The sequence below is a fragment of the Brachyhypopomus gauderio genome, chromosome 16 (genome assembly GCF_052324685.1).
Source record: "Brachyhypopomus gauderio isolate BG-103 chromosome 16, BGAUD_0.2, whole genome shotgun sequence".
Classification (NCBI taxonomy): domain Eukaryota; kingdom Metazoa; phylum Chordata; class Actinopteri; order Gymnotiformes; family Hypopomidae; genus Brachyhypopomus; species Brachyhypopomus gauderio.
Window position 1 is genome coordinate 22,539,982 of NC_135226.1, and position 27,537 is coordinate 22,567,518.

At 45.6% G+C, this 27,537-nt stretch overlaps 4 protein-coding genes across 7 annotated transcripts in view; 2 read left to right on the forward strand and 2 right to left on the reverse strand.

Annotated features, from left to right (window-relative positions):
• The window catches only part of ypel2b (yippee-like 2b), a 7,108-nt gene extending 1,240 nt beyond the window's left edge, over positions 1 to 5,868 (reverse strand). Inside the window, exons 1-4 of one of the 2 annotated variants that reach the window (XM_076976425.1) lie at positions 5,667 to 5,868; positions 1,508 to 1,737; positions 903 to 946; positions 483 to 591 (exon numbers count right to left, since the gene is read on the reverse strand). In XM_076976425.1, coding sequence (XP_076832540.1) covers positions 483 to 591; positions 903 to 946; positions 1,508 to 1,624 — 270 coding nt within the window. In that variant the 5' untranslated portion in view covers positions 1,625 to 1,737; positions 5,667 to 5,868. Of the gene's footprint in view, positions 1 to 482; positions 592 to 902; positions 947 to 1,507; positions 1,755 to 5,666 lie in introns of both variants that reach the window. The other variant, XM_076976426.1, reaches the window with a different exon arrangement.
• An 868-nt stretch (positions 5,869 to 6,736) lies between these two features.
• gdpd1 (glycerophosphodiester phosphodiesterase domain containing 1) lies at positions 6,737 to 16,099 on the reverse strand. Of its 2 annotated transcripts, none has more exons than XM_076976422.1 (10): positions 15,964 to 16,099; positions 15,545 to 15,587; positions 14,701 to 14,836; positions 14,471 to 14,516; positions 13,798 to 13,919; positions 13,298 to 13,387; positions 12,820 to 12,953; positions 10,426 to 10,485; positions 10,251 to 10,302; positions 6,737 to 10,118 (listed from the first exon to the last, which is right to left on the reverse strand). In XM_076976422.1, exons 1-10 carry the CDS (start codon positions 16,097 to 16,099, stop codon positions 9,993 to 9,995), a joined length of 945 nt encoding a protein of 314 aa, XP_076832537.1. In that variant the 3' UTR covers positions 6,737 to 9,992. The 2 variants fall into 2 exon arrangements, with proteins under 2 accessions (XP_076832537.1, XP_076832538.1); XM_076976423.1 differs by having other exon boundaries at positions 15,909 to 16,018.
• Positions 16,100 to 16,610: 511 nt separating this feature from the next.
• Positions 16,611 to 27,403, forward strand: tmem120ab (transmembrane protein 120Ab). 2 transcript variants are annotated; one of them, XM_076976419.1, is made up of 15 exons: positions 16,611 to 16,749; positions 17,871 to 18,162; positions 18,404 to 18,472; positions 18,628 to 18,746; positions 18,838 to 18,948; positions 19,070 to 19,129; positions 19,573 to 19,668; positions 19,767 to 19,856; positions 20,018 to 20,083; positions 20,503 to 20,564; positions 20,643 to 20,735; positions 20,858 to 20,922; positions 24,037 to 24,105; positions 24,386 to 25,055; positions 27,300 to 27,403. In XM_076976419.1, the coding sequence occupies exons 3-14, from the start codon at positions 18,404 to 18,406 to the stop codon at positions 24,500 to 24,502; spliced, it is 1,017 nt and encodes a 338-aa protein (XP_076832534.1). In that variant the 5' UTR covers positions 16,611 to 16,749; positions 17,871 to 18,162; the 3' UTR covers positions 24,503 to 25,055; positions 27,300 to 27,403. The 2 variants fall into 2 exon arrangements, with proteins under 2 accessions (XP_076832534.1, XP_076832535.1); XM_076976420.1 differs by lacking the exon at positions 17,871 to 18,162 and having other exon boundaries at positions 16,621 to 16,749.
• Positions 26,570 to 27,537, forward strand: part of tyw1 (tRNA-yW synthesizing protein 1 homolog (S. cerevisiae)) — a 51,285-nt gene continuing 50,317 nt past the window's right edge. The window contains exons 1-2 of the mRNA XM_076976414.1: positions 26,570 to 26,959; positions 27,300 to 27,430. Coding sequence (XP_076832529.1) covers positions 26,953 to 26,959; positions 27,300 to 27,430 — 138 coding nt within the window. The 5' untranslated portion in view covers positions 26,570 to 26,952. The remainder of the gene's footprint in view (positions 26,960 to 27,299; positions 27,431 to 27,537) is intronic.

Sequence of the window (27,537 nt, forward strand, 5' to 3'; positions counted from 1 at the left end):
GCGCAGGACAGGCGCAGGACAGGGGCAGGACAGGGGCAGGACAGGCGCAGGACAGACGCAGGACAGGGGCAGGACAGGCGCAGGACAGGTGCAGGACAGGTGCAGGACAAGCGCAGGACAGGGGCAGGACAGGGGCAGGACAGGCGCAGGACAGATGCAGGACAGACGCAGGACAGGTGCAGGACAGGGGCAGGACAGGGGCAGGACAGACAGCACTCAAGCACAGGTGGCTGGCGAGAGCGTCAGCCAGCGCGAGAGCTTCAACCAGCGTGAGTGCTCAGTGTGCAACAGTCACTACTCGCACTCTCTCCTCCCACAAACACCTTCCTGCCTGCACAGAGTCAAACGGGGACCTCAGAGTCCTCAGGGAGCACTACACACACCCAGACACGGCCTGAGGGCCACTGCAGACACTCCGGCCTGCTGCCCCCTACTGGGATGAAGAGGTAAGACCAAGATGGCCAGTGTGTATGCTGACTCACGTATTTCCATCCAAGAGTGGTTTTGCAGTTCTCACAGTAGATGTCAGCAACAGCGTGTAGGCCAGTGAGGAGAACACGCTCTTCAGCTGGGCCACAACCCACATTCACCCTGTGAGAGAGAGAGAGATGGAGAGAGAGAGAGAGAGATGGAGGGAGAGAGAGAGAGAGAGGGGGGGAGAGAGAGAGATGGAGGGAGAGAGGGAGAGAAAGAGAGGAGCGAGGGGGAGAGAGAGGAGAAAGGAGGGAGATTGGAGAGAGAAAGAGATTGAGGAAAAGAGAGAGGGAGAGAAAGAGGGAGAGGGAAGAAGAAATAAAGAGCAGGACAAATCCATGGGTACAGAGAGAGAGAGAAGAGAGAGAGGAGATATTCTATAAGAATATGAGCAGGTGTGTGAGGTCTTCATTCTAAGCTATACTTACACAGAGTTGAAGAGATAGGCTCTGCCTTGACTTCCTTGAAAAGACTACAGGAAAAAAAAGATTATGATTTCCACAAATGTATTTATTCAAATAATTTGGACAGTGTGTCGTGTGCCTGCAGTGCAGCTCTGGACCTTGGCTGTCTCTGTCCATGCCTCTGTCTCTACTTCAGTCTCTATCTTTGTCTCTGTCTGTGTCTCTGTCTCAGAGCCATGTGCTCCGTCTGGCATTTGATTCAATACTCCAGCCCCTCGTGACCACGGCAGCCAGGTTAACACTAACCTTGACCCTGACCCTGACACCTAACCCCAACACTAACCCCTAACCCTAACCCCAACCCCAACCCTAACCCTATCCTAACCTTTAACCCCAACCTCTAACTCCTAACCCCTGACCCCTGACCCTGACCAGATCCTGCACCTGTCCACTCATGCAGATATTTGAAGCAGAGAAAACTAGAATCTAAGATGTTTCTGACATTGAGACTCAGATCCTCTCAGTCTGGTGTCGCTCGTTTCTCCGTGAACATGTTCGTGATGTTTCTCCAGTCTGGTGAAGGTCTGATCCTCCTTGGGGAGCCCAGAGGAGAAGCTGTCTTCAGTTACCTTGGAGATGAGTTCGTCATGGTTGGCTAGGTGTGCACGACAGTGGATGCAGCTGTAGGTGCGGTGACAGCTGGGCAGGTAGGCCTGGAACGTCTTGGAGCGCGTCATGGCAACCATGGGTGGGGTCGGTGGGCGGTGCAGGAAGGGGCTGCCAGCCCAGGTCGGCTCGCAGGGGAAGCACCGTAACACACAGGTGAGGGCCGTGGTGGGGGGGGGGGGGGGGCGCACACCTGTGGGGACAGCACACCTGTGGGGACAGCACACCTGTGGGGACAGTACACCTGTGTGGACAGTACACCTGTGGGGACAGTACACCTGTGGGGACAGCACACCTGTGGGGGGGGGGGGCGCACACCTGTGGGGACAGTACACCTGTGGGGACAGCACACCTGTGGGGACAGTACACCTGTGGGGACAGCACACCTGTGGGGACAGTACACCTGTGGGGACAGCACACCTGTGGGGACAGCACACCTGTGGGGACAGCACACCTGTGGGGACAGTACACACACACACAGGGTGATGAGGGTGATTAAGGTAATGAGGATGATGAGGGTGGTGAGGGTGAGGAGGGAGGTGAGGATGATGAGGGTGGTGAGGGTGGTGAGGATGATGAAGTTGATGAAGGTGATGAGGGTGGTGAGGGTGGTGAGGGTGAGGAGGGTGGTGAGGATGATGAGGGTGGTGAGGGTGAGGAGGGAGGTGAGGGTGAGGAGGGAGGTGAGGGTGATGAAGGTGATGAGGGTGATGAGGGTGATGAGGGTGGTGAGGGTGAGGAGGGAGGTGAGGGTGATGAAGGTGATGAGGGTGATGAGGGTGATGAGGATGATGAGGGTGGTGAGGATGATGAGGATGATGAGGATGATGAAGGTGATGAGGGTGGTGAGGGTGAGGAGGGAGGTGAGGGTGATGAAGGTGATGAGGGTGATGAGGATGATGAGGGTGGTGAGGGTGAGGAGGGAGGTGAGGGTGATGAAGGTGATGAGGGTGATGAGGATGATGAGGATGATGATGAAGTTGATGAAGGTGATGAGGATGATGAGGGTGATGAGGATGATGAGGGTGGTGAGGATGATGAGGGTGATGAGGATGATGAGGGTGGTGAGGATGATGAGGGTGGTGAGGATGATGAGGATGATGAAGGTGATGAGGGTGATGAGGATGATGAGGGTGGTGAGGATGATGAGGGTGATGAGGATGATGAGGGTGGTGAGGATGATGAGGATGATGAAGGTGATGAGGGTGGTGAGGATGATGAGGGTGGTGAGGATGATGAGGGTGGTGAGGGTGAGGAGGGAGGTGAGGGTGATGAAGGTGATGAGGGTGATGAAGGTGATGAGGGTGGTGAGGGTGAGGAGGGAGGTGAGGGTGATGAAGGTGATGAGGGTGATGAAGGTGATGAGGGTGGTGATCTGCAGAGATCTGTAGAGATCTGTAGTGATCCTTAGTGATCTGTAGAGATCTGTAGTGATCTGTAGAGATCTGTAGTGATCTGTACTGATCTGTAGAGATCTGTAGTGATCTGTAGTGATCCTTAGTGATCTGTAGAGATCTGTAATGATCTGTAGAGATCTGTAGTGATCTGTAGAGATCTGTACTGATCTGTAGAGATCTGTAGTGATCTGTAGTGATCTGTAGTGCAGATTCATCAGTTCACGTTTCCTTTCAATTACAGTTTTTTTTTATTTTACAAGATTTAAATAGTATGTCCTTCCATAAAATAAGTCAATTGCATGCAGAGGATGGATGGATAGCTAACACTACATCACTGTGGTGTATCAGTGTGGTGTATCTACATCAGTGTGGTGGGACTACATCAGTGTGGTGTGACTACATCAGTGTGGTGGGACTACATCAGTGTGGTGTGACTACATCAGTGTGGTGTATCTACATCAGTGTGGTGTGACTACATCAGTGTGGTGTATCTACATCAGTGTGGTGTGACTACATCAGTGTGGTGTGACTACATCAGTGTGGTGTATCTACATCAGTGTGGTAGAACAGGGGCGGTCATGGCCTGGTGGTTAGGGAACTGGTCTTGTGACCGGAGGGTTGTGGGTTCGATTCCCAGACCTGAGGCCATGACTGAGGTGCCCCTGAGCAAGGCCCTTAACCCTCAATTGCTCACTTGTTTAAAAAATGATATAAAAATGTAAGTTGCTCTGGATAAGGGCGTCTGCCAACTGCCATAAAATGTAAATGTAAACTTCATCAGTGTGGTATATCTACATCAGTGTGGTGGGACTACAGCTACTAGGGTTTACAGAACAGTGATCTAGACCCTACAAAGGCACAAACCACAACACCAGAAACAAACCACAAACAAACAGCAAAGTCCCCCAGACTTTTCACACATCACAGAATCAACAGAATGGCCTGATTTAGTTCAGGACCTATACACAGTGAGCCCAGCACTGTAATAACTGACTGAGCATTTTAAACCCGAGTCTGGAGTGTATATGACATGAAGCCGATAACTGACACTTGGGCTTGTGCCGTTTCATCAAAAGATCAAAAGCAGGTAATTAGCTCACAGCCCTCAGCAGAACCGTATCTACACAAAACACCAACCACCCGTTTCCTCTCCACGAGTGCAGCTCTCTCTCTCTCTCTCTCTCTCTCTCTCTCTCTCTCTCTCTCTCACACACACACACACACACACACACACACACACACACACACACACACACACTAGGACCATAATCTCCGTAACACAAGGAAAACAAGATGAAGTAAACGGTAGTATTCCGTTCAAATGGCGTGTCCCGTGGGGCCTGTGCACGTTTGGGAGAACGGCCGGTGACACGCGGCAGCGCCCGTTATCGGACGGACACCGCCACCTTACTAACGTAGGCGGGCTGGAGACGGAAACACCGGTCCGCACGCGCGCGTCTCCCGCACGCGTCTCCCGCACGCGTCCCCCCCTGCTGCCCTAATGCTGCGTATAACAGTGGAAAGGCGAAAAAAAACTACATCTAATTAAACTGTTTCCAGTTGTAAGGGGCATCGAGGAGATTCTTAAGGTAAGAGGGTTAAAAATGATGACGTTTGTCCTTACATTTTTAGAGGAGGAATGAACGGAGTCATAAAATATTAAAGGGTTAAAAAGGTGTTTTTAGTTTGCTAACATGAATCTGAAATATTCATTTATTTCGCTCTCAACCTTCTTTGGGAACAATCTCGGGTAATCTGGGTAACTTGTGTACAGGACGAGATTAATAACGTTATTAAACTAGAGGAATTTTTATGGGAAACTTTACGACAGTTCCATGCTGCAAGGCCCAATATTAATGTGTGCGTGTGTGTGCGTGTGCGTGTGTGTGTGTGTGTGTGTGTGTGTGTGTGTGTGTGTGTGTGTGTGTGTGTGTGTGTGTGTGTGTGTGTGTGTGTGCCCATGTGTCCGTGTACACATTATGGAAGTTTAGCAGGTTCCTGCGTGATGCTTTTGCGCGACTGCGTTCGGTCGGCGGTACCGGACAGGACAGGACGTTCAGCCCGGTGGGTTCTGCTGTATGAACCAGCCGAATCAAAGCTGGGCTCCACACGGACGCTCCTCTACAGTTATACCGGGAGACGTACATGTTTATGAACGTTTAGTAACTTGTAACGTGACCTTCTCCACGCACGCGCTCAGGTGCACGCGCCAAGTTCTGTACACGAGACGTTACGCGACTGTGTGTGTATTATTAATAAAACATCATAATGTAATTATTAGATGATCGTTATTATAGCAGGACGAAAGTGCCGCGGTGATCTATTTTAATGTGATCTGTACAGTTTAAACTATATGGCACAACAAAATGAAAATGACGCAGGCTGCGCCGCAGACGACTGCGCTGATGGTCCCAGTCATGAAGACGAACTGGTCCAGTCACCTGGCGCGCACCTGGGCCGCCCGGACCGAAGCGCCGTCACTGCGGCTGCTGGCGCACATCACACGTTAGAAACGGTCCGGAATAACAAACCAGCACTGCGGACATCGCCGCCCCCGGACCGGACAACGTGTCTTCCCAAACATCCACACCAACGAGACACAACCGTGTCCACCAGAACCACACGGAACTGATGCAGCACCGTTACGGACCCCAAATATTACTCCATACTCTAAAGTTTAACGTTTAACAACTCAAATAAAAGGATCATGTCACGCCAGTTTTACCTTTATGAAGTAGAAAGTGGCCCTAGGAGACGTTTCTGTCCCTCTGTCCCTCTTTTAACACGGCCGCCTCTCTGTAATTGGAGTCTTTGGTGTGTTTTCGACGCAGTTTCTCGGCGGTGCGGTTCTGGTGTTTTGGTGCACGGCGCACGAACCAAGTTTGATGCTATTGAGCAGAATCACACTGCGCTTCTCGCCCAGACCGACAGCTGCCTCCACCAATCAACGACGCGACCAGCCTAGCAACACTGCGCTGATTGGCCAGAGAGTTATCGCACGCCTACCCGCAGCTTCATTACACGTTACAGTTCCAGCGACACTCGGGTCACCAGCACACACACGCAGCTGTAACCGGCGGCGACGTTACTCACACCGTCACGTTTGTGCTCGCAACATGTTACTGGTGTTCAGAGGCAGAATAAGACTTCACACGCGTGAGAGCCTTAATTGAACCAAAATGACAAGAAGATAAAATCGCAGAATATATACATACATAGAAATTAGATTACGATTTTAGCCGAGTAGAGTGAAGTTTCAGCTTATTTTATGATGTTTTGTCAGTTTAACACGTCCTACATCGGCATCAAACAACGAACGATAACGTCACCTAGATGGAAATAAACACGACGCTCCCCCTGGTGGTGATTATTGATTTATAAAACACGATTAACCAGTTGTTGACATGGAATAGAAAAACGTTTTTAAATCATACAACATTTTAATACCATCCATTAAAGAGACAAAGTGCTCCTAATCCTCAATTTGAGGATTCAATTTGAGATCTATTTATTTAGTAAATAGTGCTGAATGCGAATCAATATAGCAAATTTAAACTAGGAATGAAATGAAAAGTGTTCAAATAAATTAATGTAGTGTGCTATTGTGCTGAAGATACTTCCAAACAGTATTATGAAAATAAACAAGTAGATTTCTAAAAGCACATATGTTCATTTAAAGAAGCAGAGAAACAAAAACAGGTATATTTGAACAATTCTGAACACTTTTCAAGTTAATGTTTATTACTGCGATGTTAAATGTACTGTTGGACATTAAAAGATGTCTAGACATTAAGAGAGAATTTTCAATTTAAAAATTTATTTGGAGGGTGTAACTTAATACAACATTTATGATTGCTCTAACATCCATCAGTCACCTGGGGAGGGGCTACCTACACCTTAAAGGTTACAAAACATCACTATGCAAAATGGAACATAACTGCAAACAACGTCCATGAATCCTTTAAAATCAGCAGCAAACATCACTGTTCAGTCAGATGCTTTAAACTCATAATCGTTTCTTGGAATGTGCAACTGTCAATTTTGTCTCAGGATTAGAGAATAAACAGAACGTAAGTCAAGCTGCACCATACACAATTCCTTGGTCATACTGTAACACCACCTGGTCATACTGTAACACCACCTGTTACCCCACACACCGCCACACCCATCTGCACATTCACTTTGGTAGACTTCACCTGCTTTACACTGAATAGGTTATACTGTGGACACTAACCCAGTCCCCCCACTGGCTGTGATGATTGGTCAGTCCCTTCCCAAGACCAACACACACACTTCCCTTCATGACTCACAGGATGACCTGCCCAGGTGAGAAGTGTTCACTGAACCACTGGGGCTGATGACCAGTGTTCACTGTACCAGTGGGGCTGATGACCAGTGTTCACTGTACCAGTGGGGCTGATGACCAGTGTTCACTGTACCACTGGGGCTGATGACCAGTGTTCACTGTACCACTGGGGCTGATGACCAGTGTTCACTGAACCACTGGGGCTGACGGACCAGTGTTCACTGTACCACTGGGGCTGATGACCAGTGTTCACTGTACCAGTGGGGCTGATGACCAGTGTTCACTGTACCAGTGGGGCTGATGACCAGTGTTCACTGTACCACTGGGGCTGATGACCAGTGTTCACTGTACCAGTGGGGCTGATGACCAGTGTTCACTGTACCACTGGGGCTGATGACCAGTGTTCACTGTACCAGTGGGGCTGCTGACCAGTGTTCACTGTACCAGTGGGGCTGATGACCAGTGTTCACTGTACCAGTGGGGCTGATGACCAGTGTTCACTGTACCACTGGGGCTGACGGACCAGTGTTCACTGTACCAGTGGGGCTGATGACCAGTGTTCACTGTACCAGTGGGGCTGATGACCAGTGTTCACTGTACCACTGGGGCTGACGGACCAGTGTTCACTGTACCACTGGGGCTGACGGACCAGTGTTCACTGTACCACTGGGGCTGATGACCAGTGTTCACTGTACCAGTGGGGCTGATGACCAGTGTTCACTGTACCACTGGGGCTGATGACCAGTGTTCACTGTACCACTGGGGCTGATGACCAGTGTTCACTGTACCAGTGGGGCTGATGACCAGTGTTCACTGTACCACTGGGGCTGATGACCAGTGTTCACTGAACCACTGGGGCTGACGGACCAGTGTTCACTGTACCACTGGGGCTGACGGACCAGTGTTCACTGAACCACTGGGGCTGACGGACCAGTGTTCACTAAACCACTGGGGCTGATGACCAGTGTTCACTGTACCACTGGGGCTGATGACCAGTGCTCACTGTACCAGTGACCAGTGCGTTACTAGTCAGCTGCACAAAGCTACATAGGGTTGTAAACATCCCACATAAACTGTAAAACATTCTACATTCAAAAGCTTAAGTTCAGCACAATGGAGTCAACACATCAACGTGCCTTACAGTCCTCCAGCTCAAAAGCTACAGAGGGTCACAGACGGGTGGCGCCCCCAGATGGTGACTTTAAATAAATATTAGAAAGCCAGCAAAGTTCTAGGCTGGGATTACATAATTGTAGAGTAGACTTAGAGTACCATTGAATCATTCAGTGAACTTGTGCGCTATACAGCCACAACATTAAAACCACTGACGGGTGACATGAATAACAATGCTGTTTTTGTTACACTGTCCCTAATATGATGGAGTACATTAGGCAGTAAGTGGACAGTCAGTTTTTGAAGTTGATGTGGGTTGATCACAGAAAATATGGAGAAGTGTGAGGATGTGGGTGAACGTGATGTCCAGACCACTGAATCAGAGAATCTCCACACTGCAGACCGTGTGAGGTGTTCCTGGTTCACAGTGGTGAGCACCTGCTAAACGTGAAACGTGAAGTGGAGAAGTGAAGATGGATCATGTGTGGGATGTGCTGGAAGAACCAGCCCAGTCTACAAGCTTCACCTGGCACCTCACAGGACCTACAGGGTCTAAGGGTGTTAGTGCCAGACACCACCGGAGACCTTCAGGGGTCTACACAAGAACCTGCAGCGTTAGGCAGCTGGCTTTAATATTATGGCTGATCAGTCATTAACATGTCTTGCATTAATTTACTATCTATTCCTTAATTGCGATCATATGCGAAGGTATTACGCACAGCTGGGAGTCAGAGCAGGGCACACACACACACACACACACACACACACACACACACACACACACACACACACACACACACACACACACACACATTTCTCACTCCGCTCTTTCTAGAAGACTGGCTCAGCATTTTAGAAGCTACAAGCAGTCTTTACTGTCTATGAGAAGGGAGCATCAGATCCAGCTAATCAATGAAACACAATCCAAACCTTCCATAAAGCTACAGGGGTGATGCTGAGCTGTGAGGATCAGGTTGTGCTTACTGGTAACCTGCATACCTGAAACATCAGACATAGAAACACAGCAGATACTGGCATGGAGAAGAAATGCCCATAATGTAAACCTTCAAAGTAGACTAATAGCTTAATCCTACACATGTGTTGCTTTACTGGTTGTACGGGACCCTGTAGAAGACAAGAGGCTCAGGTCACATGACTAAACAGAATAAAAGTCATCTCCAGCATTGCCAGCAAGTCTTACAGAAGAGCTGCAATTTTTCTGTCACAATATAATATTTCAATATCCAACAATATCTAATATGCTTTCTTCTTAAACATTAATGGAAAATATTCTACATACATATATCTGGAATAGCACTCTGGTAAAATGGGGCTTAAAATAGACTACGTCACATATTTCTACAGAATCAAATGATTGTTCAATGACGTGTTCCTGGCTTCACTAAGCTTGGAGATACCACTGAAAGGTTGTGACAGTTGATCTTATTCAAGTGGTTATCACGGTCATCGCAGCCTCTCCTGTAACGTCACGCAAATGCAAATGTGCAAAAACAAGAGCGTGAGATCCTCTGACAAGATCTCACGGAAAAGGTGGAGAAAACAACCAAAACAAAAGAAAACCAAACCAGCCCACGATGGCACTGTGTGCCTGCGCTCAGTGGTTCGCTTGCTTTATGGAAGGTTGTTCTTCTCCAAGAACTCTTTCAGCTTCGTGGGGTAGTCGGTCATCACGCCTGTAGCCCCAAGGTCAAAAGCTCGTTTAAAGTCTTCCTCATCGTTGAGCACCCAGACATACACCTGCGGCAGGAGACACATAACCAACACACCAGTGTGCAGTTGCAGGAACATTTTAAATGCAACTTTACAGGCAACGTCATAATGAATAATCTTAAATTGCTCTTTCCGTATTGTTGAAAAAGTGAAGCCAACCTGCATTCCTCTAGCAGTCAAGTGGTCAAATAACGCCTTTCTCATGAGGAGGCTGTGAAAAACATACACACATGTGTAAGAAACACAGAGAGGCAGCGATGACTCTCAGCATGACCCTGGCGTGACCTTTAGTGTAACATGCACCATAAATATTTAGTTCTGTATCTGAACTCACGTGTCTGCCAGCCAGGTGATGAGGCGTTCACTGCGTGTCCTGCACCCGGGTTCCCGCAGCCTAATAAGACGTTTGGTCATTAACGGGTCATTAACAGGATAAACCTGCCTACCTGTTCTAAATATATAAACCTGCCTGTGTCTTCTGGATATACAGTCATGTGAAACAATTAAGACACCCTATGAAAGCCTATATATTTTAAAATATATATATTTTTAATATTAATATTAACAATACTGAGTATTAACAATACTGAGGGATCCATAGTAATATAACTAAACAATTAAAGATTAAGATAAGCCTTTTTACAGCACCACTGTAAGATCCAAAGAGCTTCTGATGCCCTCAGAAAGAAGATTGTAGCTGCTCGAGTCTGGTAAGGGATTTAAAAACATCTCAAAAGAATTAGACATCAGTTATTCCACCATCTGCTAAATTGTTTACAAGTGGAGGACATTCAAAACAGCTGCGACCATGCGCAGGTCTGGTGCCTCCGTACAAGCAAGTTCACCCCAGAGCAGACCGTAAGATGCTCAAAGAAGTCATGACTAATTCTGAAAGTTCATTGCAGGACCTATAGCAGGACCTTCAGCAGGGCCTACAGGACCTACAGGACCTTCAGCGGGACCTACAGGACCTACTGCAGGCTCGTGGTTTGGGGATGCTTGCTGCAGGACCTGGCCAGCTCACCATCATAGAATCCACCATGAGCCGAAAGACAACTGAAAGAATTTTCTGTTGAGGAGTGAGTTAATAACTATTCAGATCAATGTCAGATTGGTAGTTGGCTACAAGACACGTGTGAAGTTATAACTTAGTTATTTCAGCTAAAGGGGGCAGCACTAGTTATTAGAGGGTAGAGTGACCCAACACTAGTTATTATAGGGTAGGGTGTCCCAACACTAGTTATTAGAGGGTAGGGTGACCCAACACTAGTTATTATAGGGTAGGGTGTCCCAACACTAGTTATTAGAGGGTAGGGTGACCCAACACTAGTTATTATAGGGTAGGGTGTCCCAACACTAGTTATTAGAGGGTAGAGTGACCCAACACTAGTTATTAGAGGGTAGGGTGTCCCAACACTAGTTATTAGAGGGTAGGGTGACCCAACACTAGTTATTATAGGGTAGGGTGTCCCAACACTAGTTATTAGAGGGTAGAGTGACCCAACACTAGTTTTTAGAGGGTAGGGTGTCCCAACACTAGTTATTAGAGGGTAGGGTGACCCAACACTAGTTATTATAGGGTAGGGTGTCCCAACACTAGTTATTAGAGGGTAGAGTGACCCAACACTAGTTATTAGAGGGTAGGGTGTCCCAACACTAGTTATTAGAGGGTAGGGTGACCCAACACTAGTTATTAGAGGGTAGAGTGCCCCAACTTTTTATTCCATTATAATATGCATTTTTGTTCACATCTTTTGTTTCTTGAGTAAAATGTCAATGTCAATATTTGTTGTTTAACTGCAATTAAATCACTTTCTTCCCAGAAATAAAGAAAAACAAGATTGGTCATTGATAAGTGAACATTTCTTAATCAAGAACTGACTATTAAATGGGGTGTCCTAATTTTTCACATGACTGTATAAACCTGCCTGTCTCTTCTGGGTTACAGGCTCATGAATTCACATTTCAGGCAGTCACTGACTTGAGGAAGATTGAACAGGAAACGTCATGCAGTCGTGCTCAGAGAAAAGCACACAACTCCCCCAGCTGCGGCTCCAGTGGGGGTTGTGTACCTTTATCTTATAGAGTGGACAGTGCTAAGACAGATAAGCCAATATAATGTGATACACCTAGTGCATGTGAACGTGTGGAAGTATCAGTGTGGGGTTTCTAAGCAGTGAATGTTTAGAAGTTAATCATTGTATCATGTTTGCTCTATAAGCAACGCCAAGAATATTTATGACAATATGATACAGAACATAGCAGATTTATAGACAATATATTTACTATATGGCAACACCAGTGAGGGTTTTATAATATCAGCTCTACTACTTGTGGTTGTGGTCAAGGTAGGAGACTTTGTCAATGGTATTGAATAAGCAGTCTATAACAACATGTAATAATACATTCTCTGATATACTAACAAAACCACACTGAAGTATTTATAAGACTGTAACAACATTGTTAATTGAATAGACAACACCAGCATTCTGCTCTCTCTCTTCCTGTGTGTTCAGCTTTTCTGGGTCCAGAAGAGTCCAGAAGAGTCCAGAAGAGTCCAGAAGAGTCCCTACTTCATCTAAAGACTCTAAGGTTTAGTTTTATTTCGTGTTCTTGAAAAACACTGAATAAATGAAATCAGTGACCCAATTGCATTCACTCAAGTGTTTAAGCACGGGCGTCCCTGGGTGGGACATCAGAACCCTGGCGGCTCTGAGGTGTGGCTCACTTGGCTGTGATGGAGGGCATGGGGATCTCTAGAAACTGCTCCTTCAGCGGGACGAAGGGCAGGAGTCCCGTGTAGAAGAGCCCCAGCAGCAGCAGGACTCTGGACAGGCTGAACAGCAGCGGGATACGCGGGTTCTGCCAGAGACACAGGACAGAAGGGGAGAGGGAGCAGTTAGTCTCTACAGCGTGGAGCTGGTGTAATGGACATGAAGACCCCACACTCAAGAACATGAAGGACATGAAGACCTTCAGCCACACTCAAGAACATGAAGGACATGAAGACCCCACACTCAAGAACATGAAGGACATGAAGACCTTCAGCCACACTCAAGAACATGAAGGACATGAAGACCTTCAGCCACACTCAAGAACATGAAGGACATGAAGACCCTCAGCCACACTCAAGAACATGAAGGACATGAAGACCTTCAGCCACACTCAAGAACATGAAGGACATGAAGACCTTCAGCCACACTCACCTCTTTGTAACACTTTTGCACGATCTGATCTCTGGAGTTGCCCCACACGGTCAAATGCTCCCTGTCGTATTTTACGACCATCTCGGACACCTTTAGATGGATATAAACACAAGATGAGCTTCTCATTACACCAGCCAATAACCACACCTCCTGAACAATAACCACACCTCTTGTACAATAACCACACCTCCTGTACAATAACCACACCTCCTGTACAATAACCACACCCCCTGTACAATAACCACACCTCCTGTACAATAACCACACCCCCTGTACAATAGCCACACCCCCTGTACTGTGTTTACAGCCATGCATCTTGTCTCATGCGTCACAATGACGGCGATATGGAGCAGCGACATGCCAACATGGCCGCAGCGAGACACAGGGGACTCGAGGGAGACACGGGGGACTCGAGGGAGACACGGGGGACTCGAGCGAGACACCGGGGACTCGAGGGAGACACGGGGGACTCGAGCGAGACACGGGGGACAGAACCACACCTTCCTGATGAGTCTGTCATCGTTCACTTTGATGTCGATGTTGATGGGGATTCTTGGGAAAGCCTCGAAGACGTCTCTGAGCAGAGGGATGCGCTTGTCCTTGCCGCCTTCAACGAAGCACTCTGCACAGACGAGGACATTCAGAAACAGCCTCGCCTGGGACTGCAGGTCCTGAGCAGTAATGGGAAAGACTAGAGTGCTGTGCAAAAGGAGCTTAGCTTAATAATGTAAGAAAACATGTTTGCTTGCAAAATACAACAACCCAAAAAATGTAAACAGCTGAAAAATTAGTTTTCCTTGTGAATGACGAGCCACTGGATCTCTTATCAGCTGGACAAACTCACGTTTGGGTAAGTCAGAATGACAGACGTGGTGAACATGAATGAGACTGCTGCTTATCTCACGTGAGACTGTTGCTTATCTCACGTGAGACTGCTGCTTATCTCACGTGAGACTGCTGCATATCTCACGTGAGACCGCTGCATATCTCACGTGAGACTGCTGCTTATCTCACGTGAGACTGCTGCTTATCTCACGTGAGACTGCTGCATATCTCACGTGAGACTGCTGCATATCTCACGTGAGACTGCTGCTTATCTCACGTGAGACTGCTGCATATCTCACGTGAGACTGCAGGAGTATTAGACCCGCATCTGAATATTGGACCACTCACCTCGTTGGAAACTCACCCCAAGCTTACACAAGTAAGGTGGAAGATCCTGGGGGAAACACACACACACACACACACTTTTTAAAAGAGTGTATCGTATTGCAGTTGCGCGCACATTCATAGACTCTCGTGCTGGTCAATCTAATGTAAACAGACTGCAAATGTCACAAGGATCACAGTAGAAGTGTGAATACGGCCCAGATCAAACAGAGCCGGTGTCTCCTCCCACTTACGGAGTAGGGCACCTCTGATACGTTGGCGTCAACACCCGTCAGTCTCCTCAGGTTGGAATCATGCACCACCACCACCTGCTCGTCCTTGGTCAAATGACAGTCCAGCTCCAACATGTCGGTGCCAAGCTGTACAGCACTAAGGGTGAGAGGGGTGAGAGGGGTGAGAGGGGTGGGTGTGTGTGTGTGTGTGTGGGGTGTGTGTGTGTGTGTGTGTGTGTGGGGGTGTGTGTGTGTGTGTGTGTGTGTGTGTGGGGTGTGTGTGTGTGTGTGTGGGGGGGGTGTGTGTGTGTGTGTGTGTGTGTGTGTGTGTGTGTGGGGGGGTGTGTGTGTGTGTGTGTGTGTGTGTGTGTGTGTGTGTGTGGGTGTGTGTGTGTGTGTGGGGGGGGTGTGGGGGTGTGTGTGTGTGTGTGTGTGGGTGTGTGTGTGTGTGGGTGTGTGTGTGGGGCGGTGTGTGTGTGTGTGTGTGTTTGTGTGGGGGTGTGTGTGTGTGTGGGTGTGTGTGTGTGGGGGGGGGGTGTGGGTGTGTGTGTGTGTGTGGGGGGGGGGGGTGGGGGTGTGTGTGTGTGTGTGTGTGTGTGTGTGTGTGTGTGTGTGGAGCGGTGTGTGTGTGTGTGTGTTTGTGTGGGGTGTGTGTGTGTGTGTGTGGGGGGGGGGGGGTGTGTGTGTGTGGGGTGTGTGTGTGTGTGTGTGTGCGTGTGGGGGGGGGGGGGGGGGTGTTGGAGCAAACACAGGAATGTTTGTTTCAGCCGGTCAGTGACACATGGAGCCACAGACAGAGCAGCGTCAAAAACACTTAATTTAACGCATGTTTTGCAGTATGATGTGACCACTGAGGAGAACATACTGTGTGAAAGCTGCCATGGTGTTCTCCAGCTTCTCCCCGGCACCTGCGCCCAGACACGTGAGTCAAAACCCGCAAAGTTATAAAACTAGGCGTGTCGTTTCTTTATACTGACAGGACTGTTTCAACGGGGGTAACAGACGTACGAACTTTACACCGACAGCTCCAACAATACTGAACCGCACCTGGACTAGGTCTGTACTAGTAATGTACCTGGCGCCTAGTCCCTTTATTATGGTTCCGGTCCCAACACGGGCTCGACGCAAATAACCAGGCGGCAATTTTCTGATCATAGGTCATAATTAAACAGAGCCGAAACTAACATCGATACGACTCGCTTGTGCTCGACAGATGAAGACAAACTCACGTACAGACCAGAGACCGTCTCACGGAGCAGGACGAGCCGGTACCGGCCCACTCACCGCCGCGGTGCGAGATGTGTCTGTTGCGAAACGTCTCCCGCTTCCTCCGGTGAAGAAGTGACGGACATCTCAGTAACAACGCGGAGGTGAGCACGTACCCCGTAACCGTGGACAAGACGTACAGCACGGCACTCATACCGGTGATGACTGACCCGGTACCGCCGCAGCGGGACCACAGGACTACAGACACCGTCCACGGCGCATGCGCACCACCACGCGTCTTTATTTCACTCTCCCACAACAGACGCGTGCAAATACTCTCAAACGCTCAAATACTAGTTTATCCTAATTCTACCCCGGTCCTAAACTCCCAGTTTCTCCGTGTCCGGGCGGCAGCTGCAGGTCTGTGGCGGACCGGGACCTCCTCCGGTTCCGTGCGCGTTACGCACTAGCCTGTTGTGTCTTACACGCCCGCTGATTGGCCGAGACGCGCCAGCCAATCAACACACAGTCCGCAGGTTTCGTTTGGTTTCTTTATGAAACCCCCTTCCGCCAGGCGCTGTGAACGTGGAAGTAAAACCAGCGGTCTGTGAGGGTCAGAGTAGTGTGTTCTGGTCTGTCTTCGTCTGGACACTCATTTCCTGCAGGATGTTATCACACGTCTCCACACCTGTCTTCAGTTTGACCAGTGCTAGACAAGATAAGAGTGTGTGTGCTTTTCAAAACTCCTATCATAGGTGGATATCACAGGCAGGTGGTTGGCAGTAATTTTCTGTAGAGTAGACAAATACAGTGGAGAAAACACAGAATGTCTATAAACATGGAGCAGCATCTGATGTTTGCGAGGTAACAGCAACATAACACTCTGACGTGTAGAACTGTATGAAGTCAGACACTATTAAACACGTTCTGCAATGTTCTTTCAAAATACAAGTCCCTCTTTTGCAATAAAATGTGCCTGTTATGAAATTATAATAACCTAAAACGGTTGTTTTACGTTATATATATGTAATTATGTATGTCATATATATATATATATATATATTTATATATGTACACACACACATATACACACACACACACACATACACATTTCTGTTTTATTTATTATCACTATTAAGTCCTTAGTCTCCTTCATTTTGTCCAGTCTGGCCTTTCCATACATACGAACACAATCAGACCCTCTTGTGTTTGGGTCAGATAATAGAATCTGTAGCCAGGCAGAATGTTCTGAGAAGGGAGAGTCTGATAATACTATTAGCACTAGGGCCTCTCCACCCATAAGATGTGCTGGAACCACTAGCCAATGAAAATTCATGGACGTGTTCTTGTGTGACCTCATATATAATACAACCATTCATGAAAAGGCACAAAGCAAAGGGGAGGTGTAGCTCACCCCAAACTAATTTAAATGTAGAAAGATTTTCCACTGAAGGTTCACAGTTAAAGTGACCAGCAGACAAGAGGACAGGCTCCTGTTTCTTCACATCAGGGCTCATTTATAGCTGCTCTTTTACATAAGATAAGTGAAGTAGTGAATTGTTCAAATAAAGGTGCATTTCTGTGGTGATGGCTTCACACAGACAGAAGCTGCACAGTAGACACCTACAACTTAGTTGAATTTAGAATGAGTAGTTGTTTAAACCACTCACTCTGGAGATCAGTGTTATAATTTAAGATCACACTTGCAACACCAACATTATTACAACATGTAATATATTCCAGATACAAGTGTGCCAAAGGTCGGCAGGGCTGCAGCTGTCAAAGTTCACCATGTCATAAAAAAGTGTCATGGAAAAATATTCATATTTTATCATGTTCCAGAAATCATATTAATCAACTTATATCATTAATAGCCACACTCATTATCACTCTATTGACCTTCATTGGGGAAAGTAAAACCAATAACTGTGTTTGTCTTATTTGTTTTGAGTGTCTCTCTCTCGCTCTCTTTCTCACACTTGTAGTGAACAGCCTTTGTTTGTGAACACCCTCTGTAAGTCTGAATGTAGCCTGCCTGTTGATAAGGACGTTTTGTATCTGAATGATGGTTCATCCTGTGAGCTGGAGGAGCAGACGAGACCTTGACTTGGTGACCCCGTTAGGGGCGGAGCATCACTCACCTGACCTCACCAGGGCACCAATGAGGCCAGACGTCCGTAACGCTTGTCACTGAACTATGATGTAACCACGTAGCAGTACTATAAGAACCACGGTCTGTGAGAGGGAGGAAACTCTATCTTGCAGACGCTTTTGAGTGTATGTAACTCTGGATCTATCCATCTTTCTTTCTTTAATAAACGTTATATTACTTTGATATCTTCCCCAAATTCTTCTAACTATTCTTGCTCACCATTAAGGATCAAAATTAGTTTCTACTGCTTTTAGAACCACATTTAGAAACCTAATGGTGATTTGTTATTGAAACTCCTGGTAAAGCCTTGTATGAACTGCAGTACTGTGTTTACCCTCAACAACGATCCACTCTGAAAATATACAGATGTCAGCTACACTAACAGAAGCCCTTCAAGAATGGGAGAGTCAACAAAATGAATTCCTGGAGATTCAGGTAAGACTTCAAGCTTTTTCAACAAGAACACAAAACCCAAACAACACTGAACACACATAAACTCTCTGTGGCATTCTGCCTGCAACTGTCAGTATAAACACTCATAGCAGTGAGGATGGTGGTTTATGAGTGAACCTGCTGTCCATTGTCTTCAGGAAAATCATCGGCTTTACATGCAGAAACTCAGTGAAGTGTCCAAGCTGCAGGGCTGCGTGTCGGACTCCATCGCCCAACAGAGGAAGAAACTGAAGGAGTTCTTACAGTCTCTGAGGACGTGAGGAGTGAACATCACAGATCAACTCTCCCTGCTCTCCTCCTCTCTTAATGGGTTTGTTCAAATGTTTTAAAAACTATTATATTTGCAGCAAAGGATTAACAGAAAAAGAAGCAAGGCACGTGGAAGAGATGAAAGAACGTATCCAGGAAAGACAGAAGGACTTCTCTCAGATGGAGACGTTACTTCCAAAGAAAAATGGGTAATGCGGGCTCATCAACTGGTCATATGACTGTGTAGAGGGAATATATGGTTTATGGGGGTGTGTGGGCTGCCGTGTGTTCCTAAAATGTAACCTATTCCTCTCTTTCCCTCTCCTATAGGTTATATCTCAGCCTCGTCATCGGGAATGTGAATGTCAATCTTCTAAGCAAGCAGTTAAAGTATGCTGTTGTGAAATAATTTCTTCTTTTGTGCACACAGCCGTGTGGATGTGAGACGATCAGGGAAGCGTTTCAGTCCTGGAGCATCACAGTTTAGCACTGTACCTTCTCAAATCACACAACACGTCCAAACACAATCTCACAGCTTGATAACTGAACGCTGACCTGAGAGGTCCAAAATAAAGGAAACCTGATTTGGGAAGGATTTCTGTATTACCTCTGATTGGCCAGTAGGTGGCAGAATTTCCATTGTCAGCTGGCTAACGTGTTGGCGGTGGTGATGGTGGGTGTGCAGGTAACAGCTGCAGATATGGACTGATCTGTGAAATGCAAACATAGCCTCCTGTGGACTGGTCAATAATAGAAACATCCATATGAACCTTTAATGTATAAAGTTGCATGAATGATTCATGCATTCTGTCTTCTCTGTTATTTTACCGCAGGGCTGCCTACAAAGACGAGTACGAGAAGTTCAAGCTGTGTGTGACGGTGATCATGCTTCTGTTGACATTCTCATGTCTGTTTCTTGTGACCTACAGGTCAGCTGCGTTCCTGTTAGATCCTCAGTCTGTTCTTATGTTGAACGTTGAACGTTGACAGTTAACGTCAGTGCCGCTCATCGTCTTGATCTGTGTAGATTTTTGGACGCCGTCTTGAACTTCCTCCTGCTCTGGTACTACTGCACTTTAACGGTCCGGGAAAGTGTTCTGATCAGTAACGGGTCCAGGTCAGTCACCGCTGTGTCCTCGTAACGTCACTTACGGAAATGTCACAGAATGTCAGCTGTTGTTGGGTCAAAGACCCGACCAGTCAACTGAATATTTAACATGTCACTTTTTATTATTACTCAAAATCAGAAAAGCTCATCGTTCATCGTTTTTGTTTCAGGATCAAAGGGTGGTGGGTAGTTCATCACTACATCACAGCCTTTCTTTCTGGGGTCATGCTGACCTGGTAAGTAATGTTCTAGCCTACCTCAGTATAGTATCCCACTTTTTATGTTCCATGTATCAGACTGTTATTGCGTTTCCATGAACTCTTCATGTCACTAAATCACAACTATTCATGGCTTACAACACAGTGATAGTAATCCTGTAGTTTCCGTGCCCTGTGGTTAGATTGGGAGATTTCCGGGAGACGTTGGCTGTCCTGTAATGTTCTGTAATGTCCTGTAATGTCCTGTAATGTTCTGTAATGTCCTGTAATGTTCTGTAATGTTCTGTAATGTCTTGTAATGTCCTGTAATGTCATGTAATGTCCTGTAATGTCTTGTAATGTTCTGTAATGTATTGTAATGTCCTGTGATGTCTTGTAATGTCCCGTAATGTCTTGTAATGTCCTGTAATGTCCTGTAATGTCCTGTTCTTCCACAGGCCTGATGGTGAATTGTACCAGATGTTCAGAAGCCAGTTTCTTTATTTTTGCCTGTACCAAAGTAAGTGGCAAGCAAATTCACGGGCACGCTGACCTTTCAGAAGTGAATGTGCAGAAATGATGGTGTTGGCTTCTTCAGGCTTCCTGCAGTGCCTGCAGTATTACTATCAGAGTGGATGTCTTTACAGACTACGAGCTCTAGGAGAGAGACACAACATGGACTTGACTGTGGGTGAGGAGGACAGTATATTATTCTAAAAGCTCTTAATCTGTCCTTACAGTGGCATCTGCAGACTTATAAGGCAACAGGTTCTGTGATCTGTGAATACAGTGATGCACTCATTTGCTTTGCAGAAGGATTTCAGTCCTGGATGTGGAGAGGCCTCACGTTTCTACTACCCTTCGTGTTCCTTGGACATGTGAGTGTCTTTCTGTTACACCGTAGTAGAATTTGTCAAGTCAATTTTACTTATATAGCACTTTTCACAACACACCACCAAGCAGCTTTACAAGCACATGGGTCCAGATCACTAATGAGCAAGCCAGGGCAACAGTGGCAAGGGAAAACGCCCAAGGCTGGGATTAGGAAGAGACCTCGGGCATCCCAGCTAGTACTAGTCCATATTTATAGCTCTGTTTCTAAGCTGAGGCGTCTCTCCAATGCAGTGGTGGACGAAGTACAACAATTATGTACTTGAGTAAAAGTACAGTTACCTTGCATTGAATATTACTCAAGTAAAAGTAAAAGTATTCATCTCAATTTTTTACTTGAGTAAAAGTACAAAAGTATCTGCCTTCAAAAATACTTAAGTATTAAAAGTAAAAGTAAAAACTTTTTTTGTCTTAGCGTCATATCAAAACCCCTAGGCCTACTCGACCAACAAGTGAACAACGAAACAGTGCCTTACATTTGCCTAGCAAACACAAAATACTCAAAACTATATTATATTTAAGTAAGACCAAGTGCTTTTGAAGCAACAACACAAAAAGCATTCATTCAAGTTTCATTATTTTATTTTTCATTCATTTCGGTTGTCAAAAAACTAATAACAAATAACAAACACCATCACAACTGATGAAAATCAATAAAAACACAACTGATAAATCATTCACTATAAACATTACATTTGATGAAGCATTACCTATGTTTTGAAGAGGCGATACAGTATATTAAGAGGTTATACGTTGTCCACCACATGGCGGGACAGGGAAGCTTAGCACCTAGAACTAGAACTGTGTGCAGCCCAACCAACTGAACTTACAATATTAAACTTGGCCAAATAATTAATAATAATTATTATACCACAGTTAGTTCCGACCCTACAATGTGATTGGCTGAGAGGCGATCTAGGAGTGCCAATATTACACTTATAGCACTGTAACCGAAGCTCTTCATGTATTACTCCGCCACATACAGATAACCTAGCAACGCAGCAGCGTTTACAGGCCAAACAGCGCAACTACAAACAAGCAGCAACATTATCAAAATGAATTACAGGGAGTTCGTTAAATCTATTGGCTTCGAAATCATTTGTTTGCATCTGAAACTTGAGGATGAAGCTATAAATGACCAGCCTGATTCCTCCAATGAGCCAAGGTTTGTCACGCTTACAAACAATGATTTGGATGAGCTGAAAATGCAGAGAAACGAAGTTAATACCGTGAAACAAACGTCCTGGGCTCTTAATGTATTTACATCCTGGTTAAAGAGCAACGACATTGCAGTCGATTTTAGTATTATCAACAAAAATGAAATGAATCAACTTTTACGACGTTGTTATGGATCCGTCAGAAACGTGAAAGGAGAGTTATATAGCATCAGCAGCGTCGTTGGTTTAAGAGCTGGACTGAACAGATACCTGAACGAACCTCCAATCAGCCGTGGATGGTCAATAATTGTTGTACTTTATTTTTAATAAATACAACTTCATCAACAGTTGTTTTTGTGTATATTTACCTCTATAATATTTATTGGGTAAGGCTGTTCCAGTGTTGTGTAAGTTTAGCAGCGAGCCATTGAATGGAACTATTTTAACTGGCGGAGTGTTTTTAACCAAACAGGTCGTATTTTCTCGTCCTCTTTAACTCAAAATCTTTCAATAAACAGCGATAATTGAACTGTGGTATAATCGCAATAATACACTCGAGGTTCGTGCTATAACGTGTAATATTGGCAGTGCTGATCTACGGCACTCGGCCTACGACCGCAGCACAGCAGTGCCAATATTACACGTTATAGCACGAACCTCGAGTGTGTATTGCGTAAATTATTAATATAATAATAATAATAATAATTTTAATAATTTTGCTTCGCTTCGCTCATATTTTCTTGCCTTCGCCTCCTTCATAGGAATGAATTGCGAAGTTCGCTTCGCTTGGCCAAATTCGCGTGTATGTGTCACCGGCTTTAACGTTTGATGTGGGAGTCTCCTGTGTTAAACTGGCGCTTAGCATCTCCACAGATTGCAATTTGGGTACTAGCACATTGCTTTGGATAAAAGCATCTGTTAAAAGTTGTGTATTTAAATGTGATATAATTAACCAGGGTATATAAACCACCCTGTTGGTAGTACTCATCTAATGGCGAACTTACTTCGATGTGTTTTTTCAAGTTTGACGGCGAGTTCATAAATGATGACCGTGATGTGTTCTTCGGAATGAGAGGAGACACTTGAAGGAATACGAATCATTTTTCTTTTCGATAAATTAAAACAATTCGGCTAAATAAGTCCAGGGGTGTTGGGGAAAGCCATCTGTTGCAGCCATGTCAGATCCTCAGCCAATTAGCGTACAAGTCTTAATCTCTTACTGAGCGCTGATTGGTTATAGTCTTTTATTAAGCGTTGATTTAAAAATAGAAAAGGAACGAGATGTTTCTGTAAATGTAACGAAGTGAAAAGTAAAAAGTTTCGCTTTGAAATGTAGTGAAGTAAAAGTATAAAGTCTTACCAAATAAAAGTACTTGAGTAAAGTACAGATATATGGAAATGTTACTTAAGTACAGTAACGAATTACATTTACTTCGTTACTGTCCACCACTGCTCCAATGTGGATGTTGGAGTCCCGATCAGAAGGTCCGTTGACACCATCCACTGGCCAGTCAGACCATGATATAAAATGCAGGTTAAATATGTAAACATCAAATTAAGCATCCATATATACAGTATAGCAGACATGCCAGTGATTAGCATGTGGCTCTATCTATAGCAGCGTAACTAAAGGGAGGAGCTGGTGTTGACCACAGTCACCAAATCATTATCAATACTAGAGTGAATGCATGACGTGGCTGAATGACAGTATCAACATCTCAGATGACCAGTAGACTCTGTGACTGGAAGCTCCATACATTCAGGACAAGGTCCACGGCTTGAAGAGGTGAAGAACTGGAGGAATTTGTGTTGATTAGCTGGCGAAAAAGATCTCCTTTATGTTTATGTAGCTTTGTCAAGCCACATATCAACCTGTACTTCTCAGGACAATATGTGGGCAAATGCTGCTGCTGACTAACTTCATCACTGTCACCTGGTTTTCAGTTCTGGGAGCTGTTTAACAGTATCACCCTGTTCAGAATGTCCCGTATTCCTGGGTGTCAAGAATGGCAGGTCAGTGTCTCTAGTGTCCAGCCTCCTGCCACACATGATATTTAAAATGCCCACTAAGACTAATCCATGGCAACAGGTGTATGTTGTATATTCAGAATGTGTAAGGTTGAGCACACACGTACGTCTTAGCTGGACACTGCTCATTTAAAAATGTTTTTGTAAATGTGAAACAAAATATTAACTGGGCTTGCTGGACCCTGGCATTGGCATTTTAAATATCATGGGCACTCCTGAACACCCCCCCCCCATTTGTTTACTGAACGCATCTTTTCTCTTCTAGGTTTCTGTGTGTGCTCTTAGCTTCCTCACTTTATTCCTGGGCAACATTCTCACTACAATTGCGGTGGTCCGACAGAAGCTGAAAAACCGAAGTGTGGGGAAGAGCAGGAGTGATTGAACCAGAGACACACGACACACCCTAGTGCAGCACTAACGTCTGCAGCACTAACGTCTGCTGCACTAACGTCTGCAGCACTAACGTCTGCTGCACTAACGTCTGCAGCACTAACGTCTGCTGCACTAACGTCTGCAGCACTAACGTCTGCAGCACTAACGTCTGCGTAATGTGAACACTCCTCTGCCATGTTAACAGGGGTTGTGAAGTGAGCTGCCACACTGTAATGATATTTGTAAAATTACATGTAAAACACACATAAAAGTTGGTGGCAATGTGGTAATATGTGTGTGGATATTTAAGCACAGCGGGTCCACACAGTAGAGGTCTGCACTCCCGCGGTAATCCCGCGGGACCCGACAGAATATCTCGCGGCGCGGGACAGAATTTAATTGTTATTGGCGGGAGCGGGAGTTGAATTAGTCCAGGCGATGCGGGAGCGGGACCACATATACATGTAGAAAAATCCCGCAAATTAATAGTCTAGAAAATTATAATATTAACAACGCAATGATTTCCTTGCATAAGGAACAGGACGAAAACAACTAATCATTCAGTAAGTAAGCAATAAACTAATTCAAAATATTGGCTAAGCAACTGATCACGTGAAAATGAAGTGTGCGTCATTTTGTCATTTTGATACAGAAATGGCAGAGACTGTATACCAGGGGTCGGCAACCTTTGAGACATGGAGTGCCAACTTTAACATGTCCAGTCAATGAGTGTGCCACTATGGCGGCGAGTTTAAATTGTTGACCGAGGAGGGGGGGAGGTGTAAATCGACACAAAAAGTATTATATCGCGATCGATCGCCAAGTTTAAACGCCTCCGCCGTTCGCGCGAGGTGTGCGTGCGGAGTCGCGCGCTACGGTCACTCGCGAAAGTATAATCCATTAATATAATAATTTATATTAAAATATATATTTTTGCTGATGCTGGTCCAGCGTGTCGCGTGCCAGTGACTATGCCTCGGTGTGCCAATGGTGGCACGCGTGCCATAGGTTGCCGACCCCTGCTGTAGACGGTCAACCAGTTTCAGCTGTGGAAAATTCTATTAAAACAGGCGAATACACCACAATTAAGCCAACTAGAGGAAAGTCTGATGTATGGAAGTCATATTCCATTGTAATTAATGGAGATGGAAATCGGCTTGTTGTGATACATGTCAGAAAGTGTTGGTGTACGTCACCTAACGGGATGTGTTCGACTGTGATAAGAAATGGGACAGCGCGATCCATCGCTATATTGCTGTTTTAATAAATACATAAGAAATTTTCAAGTACTAAATCTAATTAATTCAATTCATATTAGGATTGCGGGCGGGGGCGACAGAAATGTGTATGCAGGGTTGCCAGGTCCTACAAAAATATCCCGCACAAAGTCAGTGTAAAACCCGCCCTTCAGAAGCCTAAACTAGCCCAAAGCCCAAATTTGTTGACGGGGGGTGCGAGTGTAAGTTGTTGACGGGGGGGTGGCGAGTGTGTAAAATGGAGACAAATTAAGTATTATATCGCGATAGTGTTTTGTGACTTGTAACTGACTTGTAACTCCCGCAGTAGCCCAACTCAAAAGTAGCCCAAAAAACCGCACCCCGCGACCCCAGAATTTTTACCCGCGGCTGGATTTTCAAACAAGCCCGATTTGGCGTGAAAACCGCGAACCTGGCAACTCTGTGTGTATGTGGTGGGCGGGTGCGGGATTAAAACAAGCAGGTGCGGGCGGGAGCGGGATTAAAACAAGCGATTTTTTGGCGGGAGCGGGTCTAAAACAAGCGGGAGCGGGATTAAAAAAGCAGTCCCGCGCAGACCTCTAGTGCACAGCCCAAAGCTGTTGTACAGCTTAAACCAACATCAGCCTCTTCACTTTCCTCAGTGGAAGACATTTGTTAAATACTATTAAATTAAACATACACTATTAAATTAAATAAATGGAGTGAAGTAAGGAAAGTTATATTTTATTTTATTTTTATATAAAAATTCTTAAATATCAACATATGTATACGTAAATGTTAAAATTGTTTTTTAAACAATTACATCTGTAATGAGGTTTCCAGATTTTTTTAAGACAGGTTCGATCATCTTAAACTTAAGTAGAGTATTTCTCATGTACACTTTAATTTTAGGAAAGTGGCAGCATATGTAGGTACGTAAATAAAAGTACTTAAAGTAACCACACTTTTGGTCACTACAGTCCGAGTGCAGTCTGCACTGAGACTCCCCTGACCCCTGACCCGGGATGACCGTTTCCCATAATTCCATCGCTAGAAACAACATGGCGGCGTCCTTTCTGTGCATTGCGTTTACGAGCGTAGCTACGATGTCTAACTGCATATAAGACACAGATCCACATACTCGCTAGTTCTTTATTTGTAATTATAATAAGTGTGATGATTGGCCGCAGATCATAATTTCTACCCTGAAAGTCGCCGTCATTTCGCTAGATTTGCTGCTGAAATGTCAGGTGGGTGCGTGTTGTGATCAGAGACTCCACCTCGTGTTGGTGGAGCAGAGATGAAGCTGATCGAGTCTTTTAAACGCTTCATATGAGCCTTTATTATGGGTACCAGCTAGCTGATGACATGTGGAGATAGTTATATAGTCAGTATATTCATCGATACATACATAGTTATATATTTATCTATATAGCTACTGTTATGTAGTCATATTTATGTCATGTTATTTAGTCCTAAATTGCCCCTTGGGGATGAATAAAGTTTTCTGAATCTTGACTCATATCATCACCTGCTCACCTCCACCTGCTCACCTCCACCTGTCCTGTGTTGTTCTGTGTTGTTTTGCAGAGGCGTGGGATAATGTCTGGGGTTATACTGCTGGCTGCCTTGCAGCCGTGTGGCACAACAGATTCTACGTCTACACGGTTGCAGCTTTTGTTATTGGATTATGGGTCACAATAAACATGGCTTTGAAAAGGGTATTTTAGCACCATATCTACACTACACTACTGTTGTCATTGTTCAATTATGCCCCGTCACTTTGCTTTAACACAGAATATGTTTGGCTTTACTTTGTAGTTTTGAC